Below are 26,317 nucleotides of genomic sequence, written 5' to 3'. Positions count from 1 at the left end.
CTCCAAAGCTCTCTGTTACAGAATTACAACAAATGGTATCATCCTGGGGTCACAAAGTCTCTAAATCAACTTTCAGGCGCTGTCTACACACCAACAAGCTGTTTGGGAGGCATGCTCTGAGAAAAACTTTCCTCACTCACAATCATAAACGCAAACGTCTGGAGTTCGCCAAGCGGTATTGGGGCTTCAACTGGGACCGTGTGCTTTGGTCAGATGAGACCAAGTTTGAGCTTTTTGGCAACAAACACTCTAAGTGGGTCTGGCATGGCACGAAAGATGCACATGCTGAAAAGCACCTCATACCCACTCTGAAGTATGAGGGTGGGTCAGTGATGCTGTGGAGCTGTTTCGCTTACAAAGGCCCTGGGAACCTTGTTAGGGTGCATGGCATCATGAATGCTTTGAAATACCGGGGCATTTTAAATCAAAATCTGTTGCCCTCTGCCCGAAAGCTGAAGATGGGTCGTCACTGGGTCTTTCAGCAAGACAATGACCCTAAATGTATGGCCAAATTTACACAGAAATGGTTCACCAGAAACAAAATCAACCTCCTCTTATGGCCATCTCAGTCCCCAGACCTCAACCCCATTGAAAACCTGTGGGGTGAGCTGAAGAGGAGAGGACCCAGGTTTCTGGATGATATAGAGAGGATCTTCAAAGAGGAATGGCTGAAGATCCCTCTTTGTCTTTTCCCATCTTGTGAAACATGGGAGAAATTTAGGTGCTGTTTTGTTGGGAAAAGGGGCTTGTACAAAGTATTAACACCAAGGGTGCTAATAATTGTGACACATTATTTGATGTCAAATAATTATTTCTTTATGTGGCATTTTTTTCCCCACTGAATAAATGCACTTCTATTGAAGGTTGGATTTTTCTCTTTTTTTTTCCAATAAGGTCCCATATTATTTAGAAAAAAATATTAAAAACTAAAAAACAAATTTTAACCAGGGGCACCAATAATTATGGAGGTGTGTGTGTGTGTGTGTGTGTGTGTGTGTGTGTGTGTATATATTTTTTTTAGTAAACTTCAACAGGGAGTGGCGAAGAGCTTGAAGCAAACAGACTCTGCCACTTATTTGGAGGACTGTGGTTGAGTGGGAACAGACAAATATTTTAAGAATGGATTTTAATAAGTTTAAATGTGTGTGCACATACACACTTCATACACAAGTTGTACGTTCCTCAGTCTCGGGGAAGAGCACTCTTGGTTTTGTTCGTCATAATGTCTCTTCCACACATTGATGAAAAAAAGTTATTCATAGATCATAATTTCTCGGTGAATTAAGTGAAATCACACCTGATCTCTCACTGCTCTCTTCCTTTGATAAGCATTGGCAATTTGAAATACAGTGTGACTTAATGATCTTGTTTTTTTTCAGAATTGGGTTGACTGACATTGTCTGACTTCAGGGGCATTCAACTTCAGAGTTGTACTCAGTTTCTGTATCTTAAAATGCAAAGCAACAATACTTCCAGATATATAAGAGAACCACCCAATTTATGCCAAGATTGCAATGTATATGTGAATACTCCTATTGGAAGACTTTGAATCCTTTGTTTGATTGGTAAAGTAAAATTACCTGTGTCCTTGGCCCTTCTTCTCGGATTGTTTTCAAAGCTGTGTACAGTATTTAGGTCACAAAATCTCATGTCTAAACCACTGACAGAGTCCTTTTCCTGGTCGGTGAGCCCTTATGTAGTCTATGACCGAACATGTGCTCTTGAGTATACAAAACATGGTAGTGTTAAAAACTGTTGAGCTAGAGCACATTAGAGAGTGCAAGGGAAAAATATTATATGATCTAAAGGTATGCATAAGGGTTTGTTTCTCTGGGCTTCTTACTATGCTTTATCTAGTCATTTGCATTCACAGGCATCTAAGAACTCATTTTTATACCTGTGAATCGGGCTCCCCAATACATTTGCCAGATCCCCTTTACCTGTGACAGAATACACAATTTATTTAAGTCATTTTAGAAAGTATTTCCTTATGTCAATAGTGTGATCTCCAGGTCTGGATTTATTTATACTGAAGGTTCAAGTGCCCAATTCTGGTCTAATCCCTATCAGACTTTTTCGATCACGTGTTTACATGTACATTTCAAGTGCCACATGATACAATCCACCAGCACAAATGTCAATATTGCATAGAACTCCACAAATGTCAAACTGGCCAGTGACAAAACAGAAATAAATAAAACATTGATAATACTAGAAACAATAAACAATGCATACTGGCCTTGAATGTTGCAATGTTTGAAATTTAGAGTGCCACTATATTTTCCACTGTTTTGAACAAAAAAAAATCAATGCAAATTCATAACAATGCATCATGCCTGTCATTGTGCTTCTTCCCAACAGTATGAAGTGAAACGGGACTGAATTTTTTTGTACCATCCGCAACTGCTTCAAAGTTCAGATCACAAGAAAGAAACCGAAGAGAAACTTCCAAAACAAAATAAGCAACGTTGCAACTCCCAAGACTCGTTGGATCCAGGATCATTTCAAGGGTTTTAAACAACACAGGTAACCAAATCCTGAATTGACCAAAGACCAACATCAGGCCATTCTACACAAGCAGAAGAGAAGCAATCCTAAACCCAAACCTTTTGTGAGAAGACAACAACTGATCTGAAACCAGAAGTTTGTGCCTACTCAACAGCTTCGACAAAGCACACGTCCCAACGCTGCTCCTAGCTCTCCTCATCCTCACCACACCGCTGACTCAACACCGGAGTGTGGAGCGAGCTGCTGTCTGCTAGCTTTTGTTTTTCCATAACTCCCCACTCTTTAACCCCCTCTCTTCGCCCACTGTTTTCATCCACCCCACCCTCCCAAAGTAGTGATTTTTGTACCTGCATTTGTCTTTTTTTGGCGCTGCATTTCTTCCTCAATTTGCTTGATGCAAGCATCTACAAGTTGTACCACAAGTCTGTGTGTGTGTGTGTGAGTGTGTGAGTGAGTGTTAGTGTGTTGGATCTTATTTGAAGAGATCTTCAAAAGCCGATAGTCACCAGGAACCTGCAAATTGCCATTCAAGACAATAATTAAAGGTGGGTCTGAAGTATATTTCCAGCTCATGTTAAACGTTTAGTTATGCATGAGATAAGCCTTTTACTTTGTCCCTGGAAGTTTAGTTAAATGAATTAACAATTGGTTGTGGTTGTCTTCTGTTTAATACACACAAGGGAGCATTTCTCAAAGGTAAACTAGTATTTTGGTTTCAGTAGGTATATGAATTTTGTAGGTATGATAGACAACAACACAGTCACTCACATTTGAAAAATGTGTGGGTGTGGTCAGTCATGCCCACGGATATAAAGTTGCGGGTGTCTGTTCTGTTTGTAATTGAGTGTACCCCTTTAAGAGTGGAGGGGGGGGGCGATGTCAGGTAAATTAGGAAGTAGAAGTAGGCTGGGCAGCAGCTCGTTGTTTAAGACCGTGTGCCTCTGTTTTTATAAAAAAAAAAGACGTCAGGCTGTGGTTCACTGCGCTGGATTGGTTTTCATGTGCGCTGAGAGTGTGCGCAATTGCGCAGTAGCGCAACTTAGAGGGAACATTGGTCAAGTCTACACAAAATATGCGACGTCTTTCAACATCCATGTGTTTCTACTCGTAACAAATTTTACACGAGTGATTTTTCGTCCTCGACTCCAGATTTGCGAGTGTGTTGGCGCGCGGACACATATGCGCCTGTCAAATCACAGTGACTGGCAAAGCATTGTATTTCAGTTGCTTCACTGGAAGCGTTTATTATTCATAGCATGTGGCTACTGATTTGCTATTGTAGGAATGGTCTGGTAAAAGCTGCCAAGAAAACACTTAACAGTATAGTATGAAAATACTTAACAGTATAGTATGAACTTCTAGGGAAAGAACTTCATTATAAACTAGATAATTCCTCAAAAAGAAAATACCTACAAACAAGTAAATATTTAAATTGGGCTATTTTAACCATTCAAATATTGGAATTATCCGCAGAGGTTCCCTTGAGCAAAGCATAGAACCGTCTGCAGCTGCTGTAACTCCCTGTCCTCAAAAGATGAGAAGAATACTCATTGGGTGACAGTCTGGTAAACCAGAATACCAATGGGTGGAATGACACTTTCACAATGGCTGAATAACAATTTCATGGAATATTGCTTTTAGGACACTACACACCATTTGGCGCCATTCATCTTGGTTTTGGGCTGTTAGGTGTGCACTTGAAAGTCGTACGGAGAAACTATCCTAGTGTTAAAAAAGTAAAAAGTTAGTGTTAAAAGCGGGTGAAGAAAAAGATTTTGTCTTATTCCTAAGAAATGTAAATACAGTGTTCTTCCTTGAACCATGCCAAATCCCTTCACCAAACCTGTCAATTTGGTATCTTTTGCGATATCTTTGGAATGTTCAAAGCATTTTCTGTGAATTATAAGGTAAATTAGTTGATAGGAACGGTACCCAAAACTAGAAAAAAAAATCCTAGTTTTTAGTATTTTTGCTAATGGGAGAAAATTGTCTAATTGGCTTTTGAAGACACTACCTTGCAGCTACTGTTTCAACACCTGTTCTCTTGAGTATTAGTTCTCAAATATGTACACTTCCCTATCAGGGAAGAAGAGCCCGCACCCCCTTCTTTTTGTGAAATGGTGGCTGCCTGACCTATTTACCTCACCCATCTTGTTTGTTCCTCTCTTCACCCCTGCAGACATCCAGCGGTGTATCATTGGGTGGTTTTATTAAAACTATTTATTAACAGCAACTGAAAAAGTGGAAAAAACACTATTCAAAATCAGCAAAAGTGCTCAAGCAAGTGTGGTTTGAGTTTTTGGGAAACATGAGCAGCCCCTGGAAAGGCTTTGTTGAATTTACCATGCCTGCATCACCACCTACTACGTTTGTTAGCGCTGACCTGAGCAGCACCTCCCCTGTCGGACTCAGCCTGTCGCCATATGGCCGATCTGTAAGTTCCCACCTCTTTTCTAAAAAGCCCCACCACTCTCCCTCCCATCGAACGCCCATCCACCCTTCCCATTGAACGCCCATCAGTCTTCCTTGCCCTGAATTTCTTTGCTGTGAATTGCCTACGACCTTCCATCCTCTCTGGGCTCCAGAGACTAGCCTCTGTCAGGCACATTGTTCCAGGCTGCTGTCTCAAGAAGAGTCTCAAAGTTTTCACATTTAGAAGTCCCCATTCTCGCTTTCCATCTTATTCCCCCCCTTCAATTTAGTAAAAGTTTAATTTATTAACTGATAAATTACTGCCCGCAAATCACAATGAGATCTGGCTGATGACCGCTGGAGATTGATAGATGTTCACAAGCTTCACACTTTTAATGGACAGCCAAAATGAGATCATTTCCATTCATCGAATGACATTATTAATTACTGGGCCACCAAAAGAGGCTGATCTTGGACCCCTTCCTCTCCCCATAACCCATTACTCATCACCACTTTCTACTGTAGATGCACTGCTTTTTGCCTTATTATTTGATAGTCCCTAGTCTATAGCAAAGCAAAGTATTTTGTATAGCGCATTTCATACACAATGTAACTCAATGTGCTTTACAAGATTAAAAGAATTCAAATACATAACATTTGTAAAAGTACAATTAAACCAGCTTTTAGTACAAGAAATATCACTGAAAAGTGGAAGTACTCAAACTCATGAAAAAAAGTTTTTAATCTGGATTTGAAAACACTTGCGGCTGATGTCACCACTGTTTGTGACTTATTCAATTTTTTTCGCAGCATAATAGCTAATTGCTGCTTCATCATGTTTCAGTTGGACTCTGCACTCCATTATTAGACCTCTGTCAGTCGATCTCAGACCCCTACTGTGTTTGTATTCCATTAGAATTTCTTTCATGTATTCAGGACATAAACCATTCAGTGATTTATATACCAATAGCAGAAATTTAAAATCTATTCCAGAACTGACTTGAAGCCAGTTTAAAGACTTTGGAATTGGAGTCATGCTCTGACTACTTTGTTTTGGTCACATTTTTAGCTGCAGCAGTTTCGTGCGCTATATTGAATCTTACACTTAAACCAATTGTAAGAACAGTGATTTATCTGTTGTGAACTTTTTTTTTTTTTGTCATTTAGAAAAAAATATTGTGATAAGGTATTATCCGGTTTGATTTCCTTGTCTTTTTGGAGGTTTTGGTAAAACCTTTTGGTGTTGATTGCCACTATGGTGCGTTGTAATGTGGCAATGAGGTAATTGCTGTACACAGGAGAACTTTGCAGTATTTTAGCGATTCTTGGCTGTTGTTAAGAGTTTTAACGAATACTTTTTGGTAACTACTGCACAATAATCTTAAGTAGTTAAATGCCAAATGCTCCTCTCCAACAGCATAGCCAAGCCCTGGCCACAATGTCAGAAATGGAAAGAGGTACTTCCGAGCCCCCATTGGCTCGCAACACTCGGCCATCAAACTCTACCGCTCCCGTGTCTATTCCCCGCTCCTCTTCAGTGTCTTGCCACCCCCAGTCAGGAAGTAAAAAACACAAGCGGACTCCCTTGTACCAGAGATCAGTAAGAGGGCATGCTGGGTGTCCTTAATTTTTACACCTCTGTAGTCAGCTCTGTAAATATTGGGACATTGACAAGGTTCTCATCATTTTGCCTCTAACAGCACCACAATGGATGTGAAATGGAATGAATGAAATATGCTTTAGTTGCAGACTTTTAGCTTTAATTGGAGGCTCCTTACCTCTAATACAAGTTAACAGTATCGGAATTGTGCCTCCTTTTTTAAGGTACCATAACTGTTTGGAACGTTCTTAAAAAGAGGGAATCTGCCCGTGAGGTCAGCAAAACCACAAGATCATGGAAAAGAACTAGTGGTTCCCTGAATTCTTTCCCTGAAAGCTGAAAGTCTATAGTTTAAGCATATATCCATCCATTTTCTGAGCCGCTTATCCCCACGAGGGTTGCTGGAGTGCTGGAGCCAATCGCAGGGCACACTGTGACAAGACAACAGTCGTGCTTACAATCACACCTGGGGGGAATTTAGAGTCTCCAATTAATGGATGTTTTTGGGATGGAAACCAGAGTGCCCGTAGAAAACCCATGCATGCACAGGAGAACATGCAAACTCCACACAGGCAGGGGTGGAATTTGAATTTTGAGGGCAACTCTACATCTGTTCCACTATGCCACCTGGTTAAAGCATGTTTTGCCCATTTAATTTCATACACATTGTGAAGTTGTAAGTTAAAAAGAGGAGAATTGTGTCAATGTCCCAGCATTTCCAGACTTGACTGGACAACAACTTAGTGTATCATGTGACTTAACAGCATGGACTGACTGTGTGGTGTTCTAAAACTATCTTTAACCAAGGTGTGTTGACAGGTACTGTCAAAGATTTCAGACCCCCCATTGAATCAGAACTTCTATCATGGGTCCTTAATAGGGATCGCAAAAAAACGCTTACTTTCATAACCGGTTTTAACCGAACAGCTGTAGCGAAAAACTGATTAACCGGTTTTAGAACCAGTGCCATTGTGGTGTTTACATGATTCACCCCCGGGACCTCGAGTTGGGGTGCAGGGTTCCGCAGGGACTGTTTTTGTTGTTGCTCTTCCGGAGTGACGAGTCCACAGAGTTCCCCCCGTTATGCGAGTAGTGTTTTGATGTCTGCCAATAAAACAAGTTTTGTCCCTGTGTCCGACACTCTGCCTCCGGCTCCTTTTCTCAGCCGCTACACCATCGATCGTTAATTTACTCCGCGGTCATGGGATAGTTTGTATACAATATTGACAAACAAGCTTGTTGAATGTGGCTTTCAACAACGCACTCGTGTAAGTTAAATTTTTATATTTTTTTTGTAAAAATGTTTTAATGTTAACATTCTTCTTTCGGACTTTCAGAAAGGGCATGAAAGTATACTGAGCATTTCCTCGATGCCATGTTTGTTTCTTTGATTTAACTGAATGTTCTTTTGAGTCCAACTTTACACTAACAGCGAAACTTGAAAAAAGTGGAAATGATGTTGAAAAAAATAGCGCAATGTGGAGTACCAGAACTGGAAGAAATGATTGGAAATTTTAACCGATTTCGAAAGTCCCATTACGGTTTCGATTTAAAAAAAAAAAAAAAAAAAAAAAAAAAACGAAAACCGGTTATTAGTAACCGGGTGCGATCCCTAGTCCTTAAATTCAAAGATAGATTCAGTTCAGCAAATTATCTGAAGGGAAGGTCCTAAACGTCATGGTGCATAGCATGCAGTTATTCACTCTCAAATATTTTGATACCACCAAATGATAATTTTAAAGAAATTCTTTACTCTTCCAATAATTGTTACTGGGAGTTTAACACAAAATTTCAATTTCTATAATTGATTTGGACCGATGTTTGCATTGAAGGGGTGGTTATACATTTTAAAGTGCCGACTAAAAACAAGTCATTTAAAAAAATCACAACAGATAGTTTAAATTTTCAAGTACTGTACAGTAGTTGCATTCCTCTATTTAGTCTGGGCTAGTGTATTTACTATTCTATGGCGCATTGCATACACAAGCTTTTATTTTTTTTCAACTACATTTGCAAAAGTAACTCACCCACCTTGATGTAAACAGTCATAAGGAATGTGAAATATAAAGCTTTTATACTGTTCTTGACTGTTTACTAGTATCACCTTGTCTCTAGACCATGAACTTTGTTCCTCTCAGCACTTACTGCCATGTGCACACACTCGTAAAGCCCTCTGAATAAACTGTCATATTGACCATATGGCACTAGTCAATGTACGTGATGAGTTTGTGCATTTCCAAGGTCAAGATAATGCTGAATAACCCATAAGAGGTGCTTTAGTTACAATTACTTGTTAAACCTATCTCATAATAGACTTAACCCGATGAAAATTTTTTTGTTTACCTAAGCAGTTCCTCTGACTAAGTAAGTAGAGGAAGTTGAACAGTTTTCTCATGTTTGATTTGAAAACCAGGATTGCTATTGCACGTGATTGTACTAATGACTTAACATGACAAATTAGAAGCTAGTTTTTAGTGCATGCCACTTAAACTATGGTGCAACAATTTCTCCTTACCCTTGTATAATTCATTTTTCATTAGAATTTCTATTTTCCAGACAGCCCCATCAGAAGGGTGACTACCCCCTTCACTTCCCACTTCTTTAGTGCTGTATGCATGTTTTTCTAATTTTTTCTTTCTCCGCATTTTCAAGGTTGGCAAGAGACAATGTATAATTGTTCACATTTTTGGTATATTGTTGTCTGCAATGTGTTGACTCAAATTCTTTCCTCTTCTCCAGATGAGTTTTGACCCAGGCATGCTCCATAACAATGGGCACACTGCATATGCTAATGGAACTGGTCCTGGCATTAGAGAGATGGGTGTGATAGAGAAACTTCTGACTTCGTATGGTTTCATCCAGTGCTCTGAACGTCAGGCACGTCTATTTTTCCACTGTTCTCAATACAACGGTAACCTACAGGACCTCAAAATAGGAGGTGAGGGATATTGGACCCAGAGACCCTTCTGTGCATCTTTCCGCCTACTCGACATTGTTTTTCTCTGCTCTTCTCCCTACAGATGATGTTGAATTTGAGGTGTCCTCTGACAGGCGCACTGGCAAGCCCATAGCAGTGAAGCTGCTAAAGATTAAGCCAGAGGTGCTGCCAGAGGAGCGCATTTCAGGCCAGGTGGGGCCAGACCTGCACGCCTATCCCTTTACTGTGCTGCATGGTTATATTCATCCAGTTAAGGAACACCGTTTTATAATTTGGTTCTGTCTGTCTTTCTCAACTTACAATGTATACGCTCTATTTAATTTCCAAATGTTTTGAAAGTATGAATGAGATGATCCCCAGCCAGTTCTGTATGGAAAGACAAAACACACAAGAGACCACATTCTTGCGGATTGAATGAGAGCCACAATTTTAAAGCTGTATAAAAATTTAGCTTTTATAAAGATAGTTGAATAATTGGATGCTAATAAATAACTGTCAGTGTTTTAGTGACCTCATTTATCTACACGATTCAAAATATTTGAAACTCCTCAAAAGTCCATACCGAAAATTAAAAGTACAGTTAGTACTTTTGACAATCAAAATTGATCTTTATTAACAAAGGAATTTTTATGCAGCTGTGTATACTTTTATTTTCCTTCAACTCAACTCTGCATAATGTCTCAATTGTATGTTCTTTATTTTTTCCTTGAGATAAGGGGTGTTTATGTAAAATTTTAATTTTCATGCTCAAGTGGTCTGAGCTGTAGTTGTGGCTGAATTTTGAGTTCAGCAACTAGTGTATCTCAATTTGGGAGTCTTCCCAGTTCAGTTATGGGATATTTCTTTTTGGACAGGATTGATTACAATTTCAAATCAATTTAGAAATGTTTGTATTAGTAGTTTAGATCATGCCCTGTGACTGAAGGGTGTCAGAGTTGATAACTCATACTAGCATATAAAAAAGGGATGGAAGAGTTGAAGGGCAGCCCATACCCCCTCTTGTAAGATTCCACAATCAGCTGATGTACCCTTGAGCAAGGCATTTCAACCCCCCAACTCCTCTCCTGCTGCTTGATTAGTTGACCACTTTTCTAGTGTGTCACCAATGATGTGCGCTTGTTGTGTTCATTATTTGTGATAAGAGAGTCTTATTGTGTGCAAGTGTTCATTTTCACCTAAATTTTACAGTAAAATTACCAAGATTGCCAAAGATCTTTGTTAACTAACATCTTTGTTTTCTATAGGTTGTCTCCTCAATTCCTGTAAATTTAGATGGCAAGTCTGCTCCCAGCCAGGTGCCCACTGGAAGTGTATGTTATGAAAGAAATGGGGTAAAGTGTCAAGAATATTTTTTCTTCATTACCAACTTACTTGTAACGTACAGAAGGCATAATTGTTTTCATGCTTTGCTTGTTTTTCCATATATCAGATGCTCACTCAGCCAGAAAAATAGCTACATCCGCAAAATATAATGAATCCAATTACAAGTTATATGGGAAACTCTGCCTTTACAAGCATGATAATTTTGAAACACGAGTGACAGTGTGACAATTATGCCCATATGTAATGGTATCCGTATTTCCACCACCATTGTAAATCTTGACGTTGCAGACAATGAGACAAAAAGTGTGTGTTTTTGCACAGTGTATGTAAACATCTGGCTTCCATTGTACATGTGATTTAGCAGTCTCTTTAATCTAAGCTTGACAATGGTCTCATTTCAACAGGAAGTGTTCTACCTGACGTACACTACTGATGACGTAGAGGGCAATACGCGCCTGGACACTGGTGACAAAGTCAGCTTTTATATGGAGACCAACAAGCAGTGAGCTCTAGCTCCTTCTTTGTCATTCTCGTTTCCTTGGTACTATAAGAATTTATTAACTGTATCCACCTCCCCTTTTTTTCAGTACTGGCGCAGTGAGTGCTCGTAATATTCAACTTGTGACAAAAAAGCAAATGAGATGCCAAGGTGTGGTGTGCGCCACAAAGGTGACAGTCATTGATAACATTGCTTGATCTGTCTCATGAAAGTCACCACAAACAATCTCTGGGAGCCCTGACACAAACTTATTACTCGACTTAAATAGTTGCATAATAAAACTGGGTAGTCTCTGCCTGAACACCACTGGTTTTATGATGGGCTGTTTTTCTTCTCGTGTGTACCTTCCAGCTCTTTACACTTACTATCCCAACTTGATACACTACACAAAGGTTTCCCCAATTATGAACTTAGTTCCTTACTCTTTCAAAATTTATGAAGCTACTCTACTTGTGCTGTTATCCAGTTGCTGGTTAAGTTATTTGGTATTCCACCAGTTTCTGTACATAGTTTGTAAAATTTTATTTTTTATATTTCCGATAACCTAAAACAGGCATTTGAATAGGGAAAAAGGGTAATGGTTTTGTGGTTACTATTTAAGTTAACAGAAAACATGGACCCAAGTTAACAAACATAACGTTAAGTTCATTATTGGAATAATGCCGATCCATACTGGATGAGTCTGAAGATGCCAATTGTCAGTAAAGTGATGGTGTGGACTGGATCCTAACATGTTGGAGGAAGAGATTTTTACATCCTTGCTAAATAAGGATGGGAACTTCTAATTTTACTTTCTTCAAGATGGAGCACTATCCTATTCTGATATCCATATCAGTGACTTGAGCAGTATTTTCTAGATGCTTGGATTTGGTCAATGTGGTCCTCTGAAGTGGCCTCCCAAATCCCCACATCTCAGACCACTTGATTTTAACTTTGGGAGACATTTGACAGGGCTTGAAAAATATATCTCGGAGAGCGCAAGCAGTGGAGGACATGTATATAAATGTTTTTAAACCAGTGGCAGTGATGCTGAGCTTATATAAAAATGTTTTTCAAAAATTTTCATTTTTCACATGTATGGAAACTTGTAAAAGTAATAAGCCAAAGGAGGTTTAGTGAAATACATAATTTTTCTTAGCAGTTACGTCACTTTTTAGGCAAATCTATCAGTGTCCTAACCATCCATTGTCTTTTTAGGAGGCTTTTGGATTCATTGAAAGGGCTGATGTGGTGAAGGAGATCTTTTTTCACTACAGTGAGTTTAAGGGCGACCTTGAGGCCCTTCAGGCGGGAGATGATGTTGAGTTCACAATCAAAGACAGAAATGTAGGTATCTTCCAAGTTTTTACTTAACTCTAAAACATGACTATTATTTTCCTGATGTCTTGAACCACGTGTTCTTGTGGTCACAGGGTAAAGAGGTTGCCACAGAAGTGAGACTTCTTCCCCAAGGAACCGTCATCTTTGAGGATATAAGCATTGAACAGTTTGAAGGAACAGTCGTCAAGGTCATCCCAAAGGTTCCCAGCAAGAACCAGGCAAGCTGATCACTGGTTAAAGTTATGGCAGAGTAGTTTTGGAAAAAGTACTTGATCAAAACCTCTTCCTTCTGATGGCACAGAATGACCCTCTCCCAGGCCGTATAAGTGCTCGGATTGGATTCACCGACAAAGAAATGCCATTTGGTGAAAAGGACACAAAGTCAAAAGTGACTCTTTTGGAGGGAGACCATGTACAGTTCAACATTTCCACTGACCGCAGAGACAAGCTGGAGAGGGCTACCAACATCGACATCCTCCCAGACTCTTTCGATATCACGAAAGAGACTCGTGAAATGGTGAGCAAGACAGTAGGGGGAAAATGGGTGTTGTTGTGAATTGGGGTTGATGTAATAGCCTAAATGCCCGAGTAATGGGGTTGTCGGACATATTTCGTGCAAATGCAATTTTCTAGTACTGTGCTGTCCTGCAGGTTATGTATTTCTTTGAAAATTATCAATGAGCTAATTTGAGTGATGGCAAATAAGTGGATTCATGTGGAAGAAGCAGTCCTCCAGACTAATGTTGAGTCTTATTTTAGGGGGTGATTGCTGCTATACGTGATGGCTTTGGCTTCATCAAGTGTGTGGATCGTGATGCTCGGATGTTCTTCCACTTCAGTGAAGTCCTGGAGGAGACTCAGCTACACATCTCTGATGAAGTGGAGTTTACTGTTGTGCCTGTATGTTACATGTTTCCCTGTTAAGCTCTCTTTGGCATTTGCATGTAATTTGTAATTCACAAAAGAAACACGACCCCATGATCTTGTCTTTGCAAGGATATGCTGTCTGCTCAGAGGAACCATGCAGTACGCATCAAGAAGTTGGCTAAGGGCACAGTGTCCTTTCATACCCAGTCTGAGCAGCGCTTTACAGGGGTGGTGCAGAAGGAAGTTGTGTCAGCCATGGCTAAAAATGCCAGTCCCAGCAAGGGCAAGGAGAAGGTACCATATCATTGGCAGACAATTTATCCATGTTGGACTGAAAATAGGTAGTTCATCATGTTCTTTTACCTTTTTGCTTTCCTTTTCAATGACCACTTCCTCTCACCTCTTCGTGTTAGAAAAAAGACAAGGTAGGACTTGGGCCTCTTGCATGGTGCAAAAAAAAATCTAGTTTATCACAAAATCTCAAGATGACCCTTTTTATTAGCTTTCCAAATTTCTAATAGGTGCCTGTTACTTTTTTCTTCATAAGGGTAAAATAGTTGACAAGGTTCACCTTCACAGGCCAAAGGTCACTTCCTTTATGACTTTTGCAGCTGACAGCATGCATTAGGTCACCAATTAACTCATACATCTCTGGAGGAGTTTATTTAAGTAAATAGGATGTCTGCAGGATTACTGATGGTAAAATTAATTTACAACCACTTGGGCATGATCCAGGTTTTTATTTTAACATTATTTGGCAATTCAGTAAAATGCTCAGAGGTCATCCCCTGATGTTAAAAAAAAGACTGCATTTTAGTTACACAATTTAAAAAAAGTTTCTCGGTGTATTAACATTTTTGTGACATGCTTGTCACAAGAAAATGAGAATTAAAAATCGCAGAACGTTTTCTCTTTTTGAGCCTCACCAAACTTGGTCTGTTTTGGAGGGGTGTTCATGTCTAATGGAAATAAGCCATTACTAAGGGTCTCCTTCACTGTCGCAGTTGGAAAAGTAATTAAATATAATTATATAATAAATACTACTACTAATACTACTAATACTATAATACTTGGCAACACAGTCTGCTTTTAACTATCTTTTCTTATCATACCCATGTTGTTGGCGTTAGCTGTGCATATCTGGTGAGATATGCTTCAAGTTACGGAAGCTGCTAAAAAATTATCCTAACAAATCTTCTTTCAACAATAATCGCCAAGCCGGAACTCATGGTGCAAACCTTTTAATGTGCCAAACTCTTGACAGGAAATGTGGTTAAGGTTACAAGAAAGCTTTGCTATAACAGATTTGTCATCGTCCATGCCTACATGACCGTATTTGACTTAAGTTTATTATGAGTATAAGTCACATGCACACACTATTTTTCACAAGCTCTTGAATCATATGATCCCTGTAACGTGTGTGTTTTGATGTGACCCATTGCTAATTAAAAAAAATAAATAAATTTTATATATATATATATATATATATATATATATATATATATAGCCATTTTGACACATGGTCATCCATTTATCCACACGGTCATAAATATGAAGCTGATTTACAGGACATTTTCATTAATTTGTTCTTGCGCTGTAGGAACCTGAGGATGGAGTGATCGCATATGAAGACTGCGGAGTGAAACTTACTGTGGCATACCATACAAAAGACCTGGAGGGAGGATATCGCCCACAGGTTGGAGACAAGGTATGATCTGATCTAATGAGTTGAGGTATTTGCTTTAAGAGTGTAACCCAGAGGTTACTTCAGGGATGAGAATTTTCTGCGGATTTGCATAATCCTTGAGGTTTTCAGTTGAAATTGTCATTGTTGTGAAACATGTAGATTCGTTGAACTTTTTTTTTTTTTGGGGGGGGGTCACAGCTTCATGCGGGGCGAGGCTGTGATCAAGACCGGCCGCCAGCATCCATCAGCAATGCTCGTCCTGAAATTAGTCACAGGTGTGTTAGCGGAAAATGGCATTGCTACCTGTTTACGGCATTGCTACCTGTTTGCATTAAATTTGGTGTTTATAATAACAACAACATTACGATTTCTGGTAGCATTTTGGCGGTATTTCATCTGTCTTTTCACCCAGATGTGCTTATGTCCATGCTACCCTCAGAACTCCCGATCACCTCAGAACTCCGAAGCTAAGTGGGTCTGGCCCTGGTTAGTACTTGGATGGGAGACCGCCTAGGAATAGGTGCTGTAAGCTTCTCTCCCCGGCTAAATGCAGAGGGATTGCGTCAGGAAGGGTATCCGGCGTAAAACTGTGCTCATCAAGGATGACACACTATGGCGAACCCTAATGGGACAAGCCGAAAGGAAAAGAAGATTTTCACTCGGACGTTAACATTTCTTAGAGAACCATTCTGTTTACTACGGCATGGTTATAACTTATAAACATACGTACAGCGCGGTCTGCACGTTTTCTAGTATGGCGAAAGTTTTGGAGCGAAAAGATGAAGATCGTGACAGGGAAATTAATAAAAATAACGGGATAAAAAACTGTTTCAGATGGGCATGCCTTGAAAAAAGTGTAACCGTGCAGATAGGAAGATATATTGACTAAGTGCATTATGAGTATAGGTCACATGCACGCACTATTTTTCACAAGCTCTTTCCCCCGAACGTGTGTGTTTTGATGTGTCCCATTGCTAATTAAAAAAAAAAAAAAAAAAAAAAGATATGTAGATTGCCATTTTCACACATGGTCATCCATTTCGTGTATATATATATATATATATATATATATATATATATATATATGAACAAATTACTCATGTATTTATTTCTGAAGTATAACTTATAAGTGCAGTAGGCCATTTGATATAAATTTCACTGTCTACATTTTTGTCTCTGAAGTTTAGTAAAATTATTTTGGTTGTTTGGACTCATATTTTAAGTTTTCAAATTGTTATGATTGCTCTGTATTTACACTGTTGGAAGTAACCATAGGTCACCGTTTAACAGTATCTTCTTCTTTACCTAGTATGTTTTATTAAAAATGTGCCCAAAGGGTGGTGCCCCCAGCAGACATTTTCAGTGCTTTTTCTAAATTGGTCATTCTCATCCCTGTTACTTGGTGCATAGAAAAAAAATTGCTACATTCCTAGTTTAGTCATTTTTCTAGAATCATGATCATTTAGAGAAACTACAGAATATTGAACAATTAAAATTTTTGAACAGGCTAATGAAACTTGAATAAAAACAAGCATAAAATAAATGTTTTTTTGGTTGGCAGGCTGTGCTTTTCTTTTGTGGTCCCATTCGTACCTTGTTTTAAATCTACTTGTCATTCTTTCAGTTGCACATATTTTCAGTTGTAACTGTATCAACATGTTGACAGTTCACCAAAAAAAAGGCATTTTATCCTATGCTGAAAAAAAAAAAAATAAATTTAAACATTCCTGTTTGATTGTTTGAAAATGTGATTAAAAATAGATGAAGGGCATTTAAACAGGGCAAGAAAAGCACTGATGTTGCCACTCTTAAATACAGATGGCCTCATAAGTTGTTTTTTTTTCCCCTTGAAGAATTTGTGTACCACCTGAAATAAAATGTGACTAATCAGACAAAAATTTCACGTTGAATGGAATTTACATTAAACTGTAATGGGATTCAAAAACTTCAAGGCATATAAGTGTAACTAATCAATTTAAATCCCATGTATGTGATTGCATTTTTGTTGTGCACACTGATTAAGAGAAGAAAAGATAAAGAAAGCTGCTCAGGAAATTATCCCAATATTAAACATTTTCCACCAGGCACTTTAAGCATTCATATGTTTTTGCTAGCCATACACATGCCTGGTGACTAGAAACCCTTGTGTAGTAGCTTATGACAACTTAGTGATAACATGGCCACATTCAACCTCTAGGTGGAGTTCTCCATCAACGAAGTGAAAAGAAGCGGCCAGCAGAGTGCAGTTTCCATTCGAGTCCTGAACCGTAACGCCAATGGTGGCAAAAGACTGCAAGGCTTTATCGCCACTTTGAAAGATAACTTCGGCTTTATTGAGACTGCAAATCACGACCAGGAGATCTTCTTTCACTATAGGTGAAATTTTTAATTAGAATTCTTAACATGGTTGTTGAAATTGTTGCATATGTGCCAGTGACAAAAACCTTTGTTGGAGTAAGTACTGTTCATTTTTAACTTCAGTGAATTGTGCGGGGACTTGGATAATTTGGAGTTGGGTGACACTGTGGAGTATACTCTCTCCAAGGGAAAAGGAAATAAAGTCAGTGCTGAAAAGGTCAACAAAGTGGCTGCTGGTATGAGTTTGTTTTGGTTTTTTTCTTGAGCAGTCATTATCCTTGATTGTAATGAACAAAGTGAAATCCACTTTTTTCAGTGAATGGCATTGGAAATGATGTTGGCACCACAGTGATGGTGGGGAAAGTCATCCGTCCAATACGCAGTGTCGACCCCTCTCAGACAGAATATCAAGGGCTTATTGAGGTCATTGAGGAAGGTGGGTCTGATCTTTTAATTCCATTTAGACTGTTGTCTTATTTTATTTTTCGTCTACATATGTTTTTGGTTGTTTCAGGTGGTGGTAAAAACCAGGCCTATCCCTTTGGAATTATGGGTATGGCTAACAAGGTTCACTGTCTTCAAAAAGGAGAACAGGTGAAGTTCCAGGTTTGCACAATATCACAGACTGGACAGAAGATGGCCTGTAATGTGGTGCCCCAGCGTCGTGCCATGGTGGAGTGCGTCAAAGACCAGGTTATTGTCACGCACAAACTTCTTGCGCCAGCATGACAGGATTCTTCCTGGATGAAAACTAATCTGAAGTTGTTGTGTTTTCCCTAGTTTGGTTTTATCACTTACGAAGTTGGTGAGAGCAAGAAGCTTTTCTTTCACGTCAAAGAAGTGCAGGATGGCTTGGAACTCCAGACTGGCGACGAAGTGGAATTTTCAGTAGTTTTCAATCAACGTACAGGAAAATGTAGTGCCTGCAACGTGCGTAGAGTCAGGTAGGGCTGCGATGTGGCTTCATGAATTATTTCGTCTCGGTCATAATTAATAAAGCCTCACAGAATACCTAGAGGAATAAAACCAAGCTTCAATTCCATGTTTTGATCTTGATTTTGCAGTGAGGGGCCAAAACCAGTGGTGACACCACGTCCTGACCGTCTGGTCAACAGGCTGAAGAGCATCACTCTGGACGATGCCAGTGCCCCACGTCTTGTCATTGTTAGACAGCCTCGTGGTCCGGACAATTCAAAGGTATTTTGATCTGAATAGAACTCATGCACCTATGTCATAGAATCACGTGACTTTTGTTTACCTCGCCATATTGCCGGTCAAGCGGATTGGTCGGTTGGAGACGACACGGAAATATGTCTTGTAGCACGACGCCCAGAGTCTTGTTCGATACCGTTAGACATTTAGAAGGTGAAAATCAACGACTGTCCGTGGAAAAATTTGATAAACTCGGCATAGAGGACCCGTCTTTAATGCTGAAATCGATGTTTTCGCCGATAAGAAATTGGACTGTTAATTCGCTTCCGCTTGTCTTGGACAACTGGATATACACATGGATCTGGTGAGTGGGTCGTCAAGATTTACACGGAAAAGTTTGAAAGTGTATAAAATATTGGACCCATACGAATACTTTGTTGCTGGATCTCTTCTCATCAGAAAAAAATCCCACATAGTGACGGTTTTGATGGCTTGTGAACGTGGAAGTGTGTTCGGCGACACGTTAACCTTTGCCGGAATCCATCGATCTTTTCAGCTAGTATTCAGTACAGATACGAACATTTAAATAAATGACCCCTGGTTTTACACAAACTCGCATTCATTGTCATCATTAACTATGATTTGGGAAAAAAAAGACGGAGACATCATGGAATGTACATGGAAGCGATTGCAGTGACTCTTAACCTCCGTAAACCTCTGCAAACTTGGCATTATACACACTTTTAAGAAATTTGAGATTGAGAAGAACAATTCCTACCTAAAATGAAGCGATCGCTACACAGGCGTGTGTGTATTTTGGTTGGGCACCATCCATCATGTTTAATTGCCGAAATCCATCGATATTTTCTGGTCTTTTCAGCTGGTATTCCATAAAATGATCTCTTTGAATATGTGTCTCGTCTGTCGTGACAACCAACACCACAACAGGTCTCTTTGAAAAATCTGCTCTGGTTCAACGGCTCCCGCAGTGGAGGGAGCTAGGTTTGACTGTCAATATGGCGTCGTGAAAATGGTGACGTCTCGTGCACGAGCTCTAAAGTCATCAACACTGGAATTAAATATGCCTTGATTGCCAGATTCAATGTTTACTTGAAATGAATCCCTCCTCTATAAATGAGGGAAACGAGTGGGGAAACTAACTACTTCGACTGCCAATATGTGTCTCTATAGACCCGTTTTATCATGGCAGATCTAATCTGGAATCTCAATTTTATGGGCGTCAGTATAAAGAGAAATAAGGGATGTATGCAGTCCTGAGAAAAAGTTCCTAAACATTTAAACCAGAAAAAATGGAGAAGAGGAGAAAAAATAACAGCCTGTCTCCTGAAATACATTATCCAGCCATCCATTTTATGTACCACGTATTCCCATTGGGGTCACAGGTATGCTGGCACCCATCCCAGCTAACTTTGAGAGAGAGACAGGGTATGCCTTGACTTGTTCTCCAGCCAATCACGATATATTTTTGAATTTGGAAATAATTTTAAAATCATAAACATAGCTGTATAAAAATGCACTTGAACCGAATGCCTCTTGTAAAACCTCGTGATCAGGCTTTTACGCTATTACATAAACCCAGTGTCATTATTTTGAGCTTTAATAGGAAGAACTTCTTTCATTGGTGATTTAGTTCCTCCAAAAAATGAAAGGAAAACTAAACCGATTCTAGAATTGCTTTGAAAAAACACCTTCAAACCTGCTGCTGATTTTTAATACATTTTTTGGCATATTGGCATATTTGACCCAGAATACATTTTTTGGATCAGATTATTATTATTTTTTGTCCCTCACTCTAAAACACTTGCATAACTGTACGAGCAACATTTTTAATAACAGTACAATGTTATACATGTCCTTCCATCCATTTTTTTTGAGTCTCTTAACCTCATGAGGGTCACAATAGGCGATGTACACCCTGAACTGGTTGCCAGCCAATCGCAGCGCACACAGACAGACAACAATAACATTCACAATCACACTTTGGGGCAATTTAGTCACCAATGAATGCATGTTTTTGGGATGTGGGAGGAAACCGGAGTGGCCGGAGAAGACCCAAGCAGGCACGGGAGAACATGCAAACTCCACACAGGTGGGGCCGAGATTTGAACCCTGGTCCTCACAAGTGTGAGCCAAATGCTCTACAGCTAATCCACCGTGCCGCCCAGTCAATTACTACTTTTTTAATTATCTAGAGGTTGAGTGTCTAAATATATTTCAAACACATTTTATTCAGTTGCATGGATGGATTTTCTCAGAATTTCACTGAAAACTATTTAGAAAAAGAGATTAATTTAAATCTGCACACTTGTGATCAAATCCAAATAATTGTAAACATAATTTCTTGATATGGCAGTATATCTCTGTAATAGATCATACACCATGTGTCTCTGTGTGTGTGTGATATTTTTAAAAAAAAAAAAAGACATTCCCTTCTCTTCCATACAGGGCTTCAGTGTGGAGCGGAAGACTCGCCAGCCTGGTGTCATTGACTGAGCAATACTGTTTGGTGCTGGTAGGAGCGGGCAGGGGGTCTGTTAGGGGGGTGGGGGGGGGAGACAAAGGAACCAGATATGTCACTATCCATTTAAAACCCAAATCAAATGCGCACATTGCAGCAATTGGCCCACGTAATTCATGGAGCCATGGAAAAATGTGGGGTAAGTTTCCCCCCCCCCCACCTTGCCTCCCACTGTATGATGTTCTTGATGAATGCACATCAGATCTCTTAGTGTGTGTGCATGTGTGATGTATCGTAGCTGTGAGTCCGGACAGGGCCTTGTCCCTCTAAATCAGACCGTGTGGCCGTCTGTGCTCCCAATTGTTTTGGAATCAGCTTTCTCTGGAATTCTGCACCTGTAAAATGTGTCCACTTGTTCATTTTGAGTGTGTGAGCATGCTTGACTGCATGTCCGAGTGTTTTTTCTATATATTGTTTCCCTATTTTTTTGCTTCTTTACCAACAGACACTTGTATTGGTTTCATTGTAAGATTTCTGCTACTGTATGCTTTCCTACAAAATGCATCAAGCAAAGTTCCCTCCATAAGGAGGATCATATTTCTCATGTGCGAGCTTCAACCGAGGATTTTCCTCTGCTCGTTTTTTTGAGCAGTTTTTAAATGCTTGACTTGAGAGGTTTTTGAAAGCATTGTGTGTGTGTGTGGTGTGTGTGTGTGTGTGTGTGTGTGTGTGTGTGTGTGTGTGTGTGTGTCTGAGAGGATTTACTTTTACCAATCTGGAGCCTTTAGATACTTTTTTGGTATTCACAAGCTCCTCTAAAGCAATGTCTCCCAGGTGCAGAATTCCTTGTGGCATCTTATATCTGCAATTATTTCATTTTTATTTTGTTTTTTGCACACGTAGTTGCTTTTTCCATTGAAACTCAAGTCTATTGTGAAAAACGAGGTGCCTAAAAAAATAAATAAAAGCAAAATGAAGGGGGTTGGTGGGGCTTAAAGATTGGTTTGGTTCCTAGCCAGCCACCAATATAAAGAACTATATGGATGGCTTTCTTGTTTAGTAGAGATAATATGCATCCCTAACCTGTGGGTGGAACAATACTGTATGTAATGTGTGCTTTTTTTTTCCCTTAGTTAAAGTCAGACTTCATATATAAGAACAAATTTATGGGGGGAAAAGTAAGGTATTAGAAACTAAGTTTAAATAAAAAAAGGAAAAAAAACAATCAGGATCAGTCAGTTTGCAGAGATCACTGGGTTTCAGTTGAACCACGTTCAGAGGTTCCTGTGTACGTTTGTTAATGGTCTTGAATGAATAAACAAGTTTAAGTTTTACGAAAATTTAGTGGGGCGTATTTCTTCCCACCCCTCAAAATTTAAACATGTCTGTTCCAATTCTCAAAATGTCCATATTTATGAGTTGTCTTTTGCAAGTTCATAACAGGGTTGGTGGGGAATTTCATTCAGATTTCAGCTTTAGCGCCAATAGCTCAACATCTAATCTTTAAAATATCTTAGTGTGATTAAAAATGTCTGTTATTTTGATATTGCACATCAACAATAAAATGTTATGGATAGTCAAATTTCAGGATAAACCTAAAATCCACTAACTTTACCGGTGATCTTGATTACACCTTCACTGAATGTCAGAATGTAATGCAACAGTCAAAAACTGTTCAATATTCTTCCTTTGTCCAAATTGCCGTTCTGTGATGGCAAAAAAAATGTATTTTAAAAAAATATATTAACATTGACTAATGTTAATTACATTATCATATAATATATATATATATATTTATTTATTTCAAGTATTTTACTGTTTTAGAGTGGTTGTTTCCCCCCCTCACAATACTGCTGGGCCAAAAGTGAGTTTGACTTGCGTTAGATTAGAGCCCACCGGTGCATGGTCATCTCCTCTGTTACCAGGTATTGCGCCCCCACACTTTCACAGAGCAATGAAAATGCCAGCATTTCAGAAGCTAATGCACTTTGTAATACTGATACCGCCACAAGCACCCGCTGATACATTCCATTGCATTACCACTTGACACTGCCAAACAGAAATACATCCGTCCCCACGTTGACATTTTAGCTACTTATTTTCAGAACCTTATGCCTCTGGCTAAAACTAATCTTTGCTGCTGCACCTCTGCTTATTTATTGACGTTGGCTGGACTTGGTCGGGGATATTTTCAGAAATAGGCAGATGTTTAATTTTTTTTGGGATGGTTGGACAGGCACTCACGAGACTCGGTTATAACAAAAATTTTAAATAAATAGTCCATTTGTCCAATTATTTATTAGAAAAAAATATCAATTTCTATCCTGATTGGGAGCAGAATACTCAATAAAATGAATATGGATGCAAGATGTGGATTCACTGTTACAGTAATTAGAACCTGGATGTGGTAATTACAAAAACTCATGTAAGATTTTACACCTGAATATATGCAAGCAATGTCTGTTTTACATTAGGATGCATCTTCGCTGTCTGAGGTTCATGTATTGCCACATTTTGTCAATAGATAATTATAAAAAATATAAAAATAAGATCTTACATTAGGAAGCACCCATCAATTTCAATTTTTCCCCTTTCATTAATCTTTGGTACCACCCAAATAAATTGTGAGCTCAGAGCGGTGGATCTCAGTCTTCTTCATGTTTGATTTGGAGTTTTGGACTGCAGACCAGCGTGCCCACCACTCCCTGAGCTCAGTTGGTCCCGTGGGCCGGCGCTCCTTTATCTGACTTGGAGGAAGTAAAGGAGAAGTGTTGAAATTTCTTCTGGGCGGCCACTTCCTGTCACTATTTACATCCATTTCTGTCTTAAATAGCTGCCAATTTGAATCCCTTGGCGGATTGCCATCGGCAGCATGCCGGCCCTCTTTGGAGTCAACATTTTGAGCACCACAGAAGTCCAGTTTTTGCATGTTGGTCTTGTATTCCTCCAGTTTGGCCTTGCAGTCCACAATCTTTGCTTTCATGTCATGGAACTGATCCTGCAAATCTGTCTCAAACACTTCTTCTGCCTTTAGTTCATTCTCCCAGTAGCACATCTGCTCCATCTCGTCTTGTATCATTTTCTGCTCTTCTCTGCTCCACTCGCTTTCCTCCAGCTCTAGGATTTCTTTGTCTACACACTCAATCTGGACTTGGAGTTTTTGAAGGTAACTTAGCTGGCATATGATAGTTTCTCTCAAGTGATTCTTCTCTCCTTGACTGTTTGAATCTGAGATAGTATTGAGTATTCCCCCATGCGTTTTCTTGGAGTTTTTATTTTCTTTAAGCTTCTGCTGAGTTCCCATGCAGCAAGACGTTTGATCAAAGTCAGGCTTTGAGTTTCCGTGACCTCGGACTTGACTCTGATCGCGTGGACTCTTTCTCACAGCTGAAAGTGTGACACTGAGAAAAGTTCGTTTATTTTTTCCAGTCTTTTTGCTGCTCTCCTTATCACATGCAGTACTATAAACATGTGTTTTTCCCAGGTTCTCCAGCCATTCCCAAGCCTCTTCCACAAAGGCCATGGACTTTCTTTTGGGTCTTTTCACATGCTCGTGGTTCTGATCTGTATCCCGCCTCAAGCAGGACAGCGGAAAGCTCTGGCGATGCAAGTTCAGTGACCCGCTACGACGCCAAACTCTCGTGGTGGCTTCTTTCCTTCGCAGTGGGGGACAAGGCTGGTGTCGACCCAATTTGGCCCTGCTCATTTCATCGCAAACTAAAGGGCCGCTGTGGAGCAATGTGAGCTGGACCTCCTTGGCATGTTCCCCATACTTTCTGAGCATTTCCAGGGGGTGCTCATCTGGTGCCATGCACCTCTCAAAGTCTTTGAAGGTCTCACGTAACATGTAGCGCCCAGGCTGGCCTAAATGAAAATGATGACAGGGTTTTGTTGTCAGGTATGTGAGCTAATAAAAATAAATGAATATCCCCCACCATTGAGGCACGTACCCAGGGCTTGAGCCAACACTGTGACCACCTCTTGGCACGTTGTTTCATCTGTAACTCCACAAACCAAACGTGGCAGACTATCCACAGACACTTTGATTTCCATCACACCCAATCTAATAAGAAAGGAGCCAAAATATAGGGCATACTTTGTGAATATTTACATTCAATGTATTCTGGTAATAATTAGACCTGATGTAAATTTAAATGCAATTCAATGGTTTTTTTTTTTTTCCATGTCGTACCAATTTACTAACACCGAAGCAGATTTAGGACCATTCTTCTCATATAACTACATGGAACTTCCAATTGTTCATGATCCTGCACATTATGATACATTTTTCTGCAATCAGATTTCAGTAACAAGATCAGATCAAATAAAATTCTATCTCCCGCTGAAAGCTAAAGTACTGTTCAACACAATGTGAATAGAGACCTGTGTCTCAAAAAAAAAAAAAAGTCTCACTGGGAATACAACAATCAAATAACTGAGTCCCTTAAAATATTCAACACATGCCCACAACTGTGCACTTGAATGTTCAAGTTCAGAATTTGTAAATACATTTTGTAAAGTTTCATACCAGTTCGTCCTGCATGTGGTAGAGACGATCAGACTTGACTGCTTGGCAGAGCACTCTGCTTGGAAGGGGAAAAAAACAACCCAATTAAGAGTAATTAGAACTCCCAAAGGCATTTAAACAGCCAAGAAGCAGTCTATGATCCCACCCATATTGTACTCACTGACTTTTCTTTACCACTTTAATTTCTTACTTTGACAATTGTCAAGTTTTACTTCTCCCTTGTTTCCTTTTTTTTTTTTTTTTTTTTTTTTGTTTTTTTAAACTGTAAAAATCAATCCTCTTTGCCCTTCTGAATCTTTCAACTCCACTACACAGGAGCTCCATCAATGACCATTGGGTTCCAGACCTTCTCTCCTCCATTTATTGGGTCAGGCAGTAGTTTGGCTGTTTTGATCATTGCTGCTAACGTGACCATATTGAAGTGTCCGGGAGCTGGAAACTGAACTTTTTGCTCCTAAAGGTCTTTCATCATTATCTGAATGAAGAGAACATATTAAAGCAATTTATAAAAGGTTGAGGCGCACTGTCCTGTTGAAAGCTCATTTATCGTTGTTTAATATGTCAGCTCAAAAAAAGGCTCAAATTGGTCTCATCCACAAGAAAAAAATGACTTTACCCTTGTAATTTATTTTTTTTTAAATAAACA

General features: G+C 39.4%; 2 protein-coding genes across 5 annotated transcripts in view; one reads left to right on the top strand and one right to left on the bottom strand.

The window, feature by feature from the left end:
* Nucleotides 1-22,481, top strand: part of csde1 (cold shock domain containing E1, RNA-binding) — a 26,042-nt gene extending 3,561 nt beyond the window's left edge. Inside the window, exons 2-21 of one of the 4 annotated variants that reach the window (XM_061800622.1) lie at nucleotides 2,362-3,053; nucleotides 4,688-4,942; nucleotides 9,260-9,458; nucleotides 9,541-9,650; nucleotides 10,703-10,789; nucleotides 11,186-11,283; nucleotides 11,369-11,450; nucleotides 12,478-12,606; nucleotides 12,693-12,818; nucleotides 12,902-13,117; nucleotides 13,360-13,500; nucleotides 13,597-13,761; nucleotides 15,068-15,175; nucleotides 17,352-17,530; nucleotides 17,636-17,748; nucleotides 17,829-17,948; nucleotides 18,027-18,205; nucleotides 18,293-18,456; nucleotides 18,577-18,709; nucleotides 21,131-22,481. In XM_061800622.1, the coding sequence (XP_061656606.1) occupies nucleotides 4,817-4,942; nucleotides 9,260-9,458; nucleotides 9,541-9,650; nucleotides 10,703-10,789; nucleotides 11,186-11,283; nucleotides 11,369-11,450; nucleotides 12,478-12,606; nucleotides 12,693-12,818; nucleotides 12,902-13,117; nucleotides 13,360-13,500; nucleotides 13,597-13,761; nucleotides 15,068-15,175; nucleotides 17,352-17,530; nucleotides 17,636-17,748; nucleotides 17,829-17,948; nucleotides 18,027-18,205; nucleotides 18,293-18,456; nucleotides 18,577-18,709; nucleotides 21,131-21,178 (2,523 nt within the window). In that variant the 5' untranslated portion in view covers nucleotides 2,362-3,053; nucleotides 4,688-4,816 and the 3' untranslated portion in view covers nucleotides 21,179-22,481. Of the gene's footprint in view, nucleotides 1-2,361; nucleotides 3,054-4,687; nucleotides 4,943-9,259; nucleotides 9,459-9,540; nucleotides 9,708-10,702; nucleotides 10,790-11,185; nucleotides 11,284-11,368; nucleotides 11,451-12,477; nucleotides 12,607-12,692; nucleotides 12,819-12,901; nucleotides 13,118-13,359; nucleotides 13,501-13,596; nucleotides 13,762-15,067; nucleotides 15,176-17,351; nucleotides 17,531-17,635; nucleotides 17,749-17,828; nucleotides 17,949-18,026; nucleotides 18,206-18,292; nucleotides 18,457-18,576; nucleotides 18,710-21,130 lie in introns of all 4 variants that reach the window. The other 3 variants (XM_061800613.1, XM_061800632.1, XM_061800641.1) reach the window with 3 other exon arrangements.
* Nucleotides 21,847-26,317, bottom strand: rassf11 (Ras association domain family member 11). The gene is made up of 2 exons (XM_061800654.1): nucleotides 25,094-26,317; nucleotides 21,847-25,007 (listed from the first exon to the last, which is right to left on the bottom strand). Exons 1-2 carry the CDS (start codon nucleotides 25,194-25,196, stop codon nucleotides 23,740-23,742), a joined length of 1,371 nt encoding a protein of 456 aa, XP_061656638.1. The 5' UTR covers nucleotides 25,197-26,317; the 3' UTR covers nucleotides 21,847-23,739.

This window comes from Syngnathoides biaculeatus, chromosome 2, assembly GCF_019802595.1.
Source record: "Syngnathoides biaculeatus isolate LvHL_M chromosome 2, ASM1980259v1, whole genome shotgun sequence".
Taxonomy (NCBI): domain Eukaryota; kingdom Metazoa; phylum Chordata; class Actinopteri; order Syngnathiformes; family Syngnathidae; genus Syngnathoides; species Syngnathoides biaculeatus.
The sequence above is the reverse complement of the archived record's forward strand: the minus strand, read 5'-3'. Positions and strand labels throughout refer to the sequence as shown.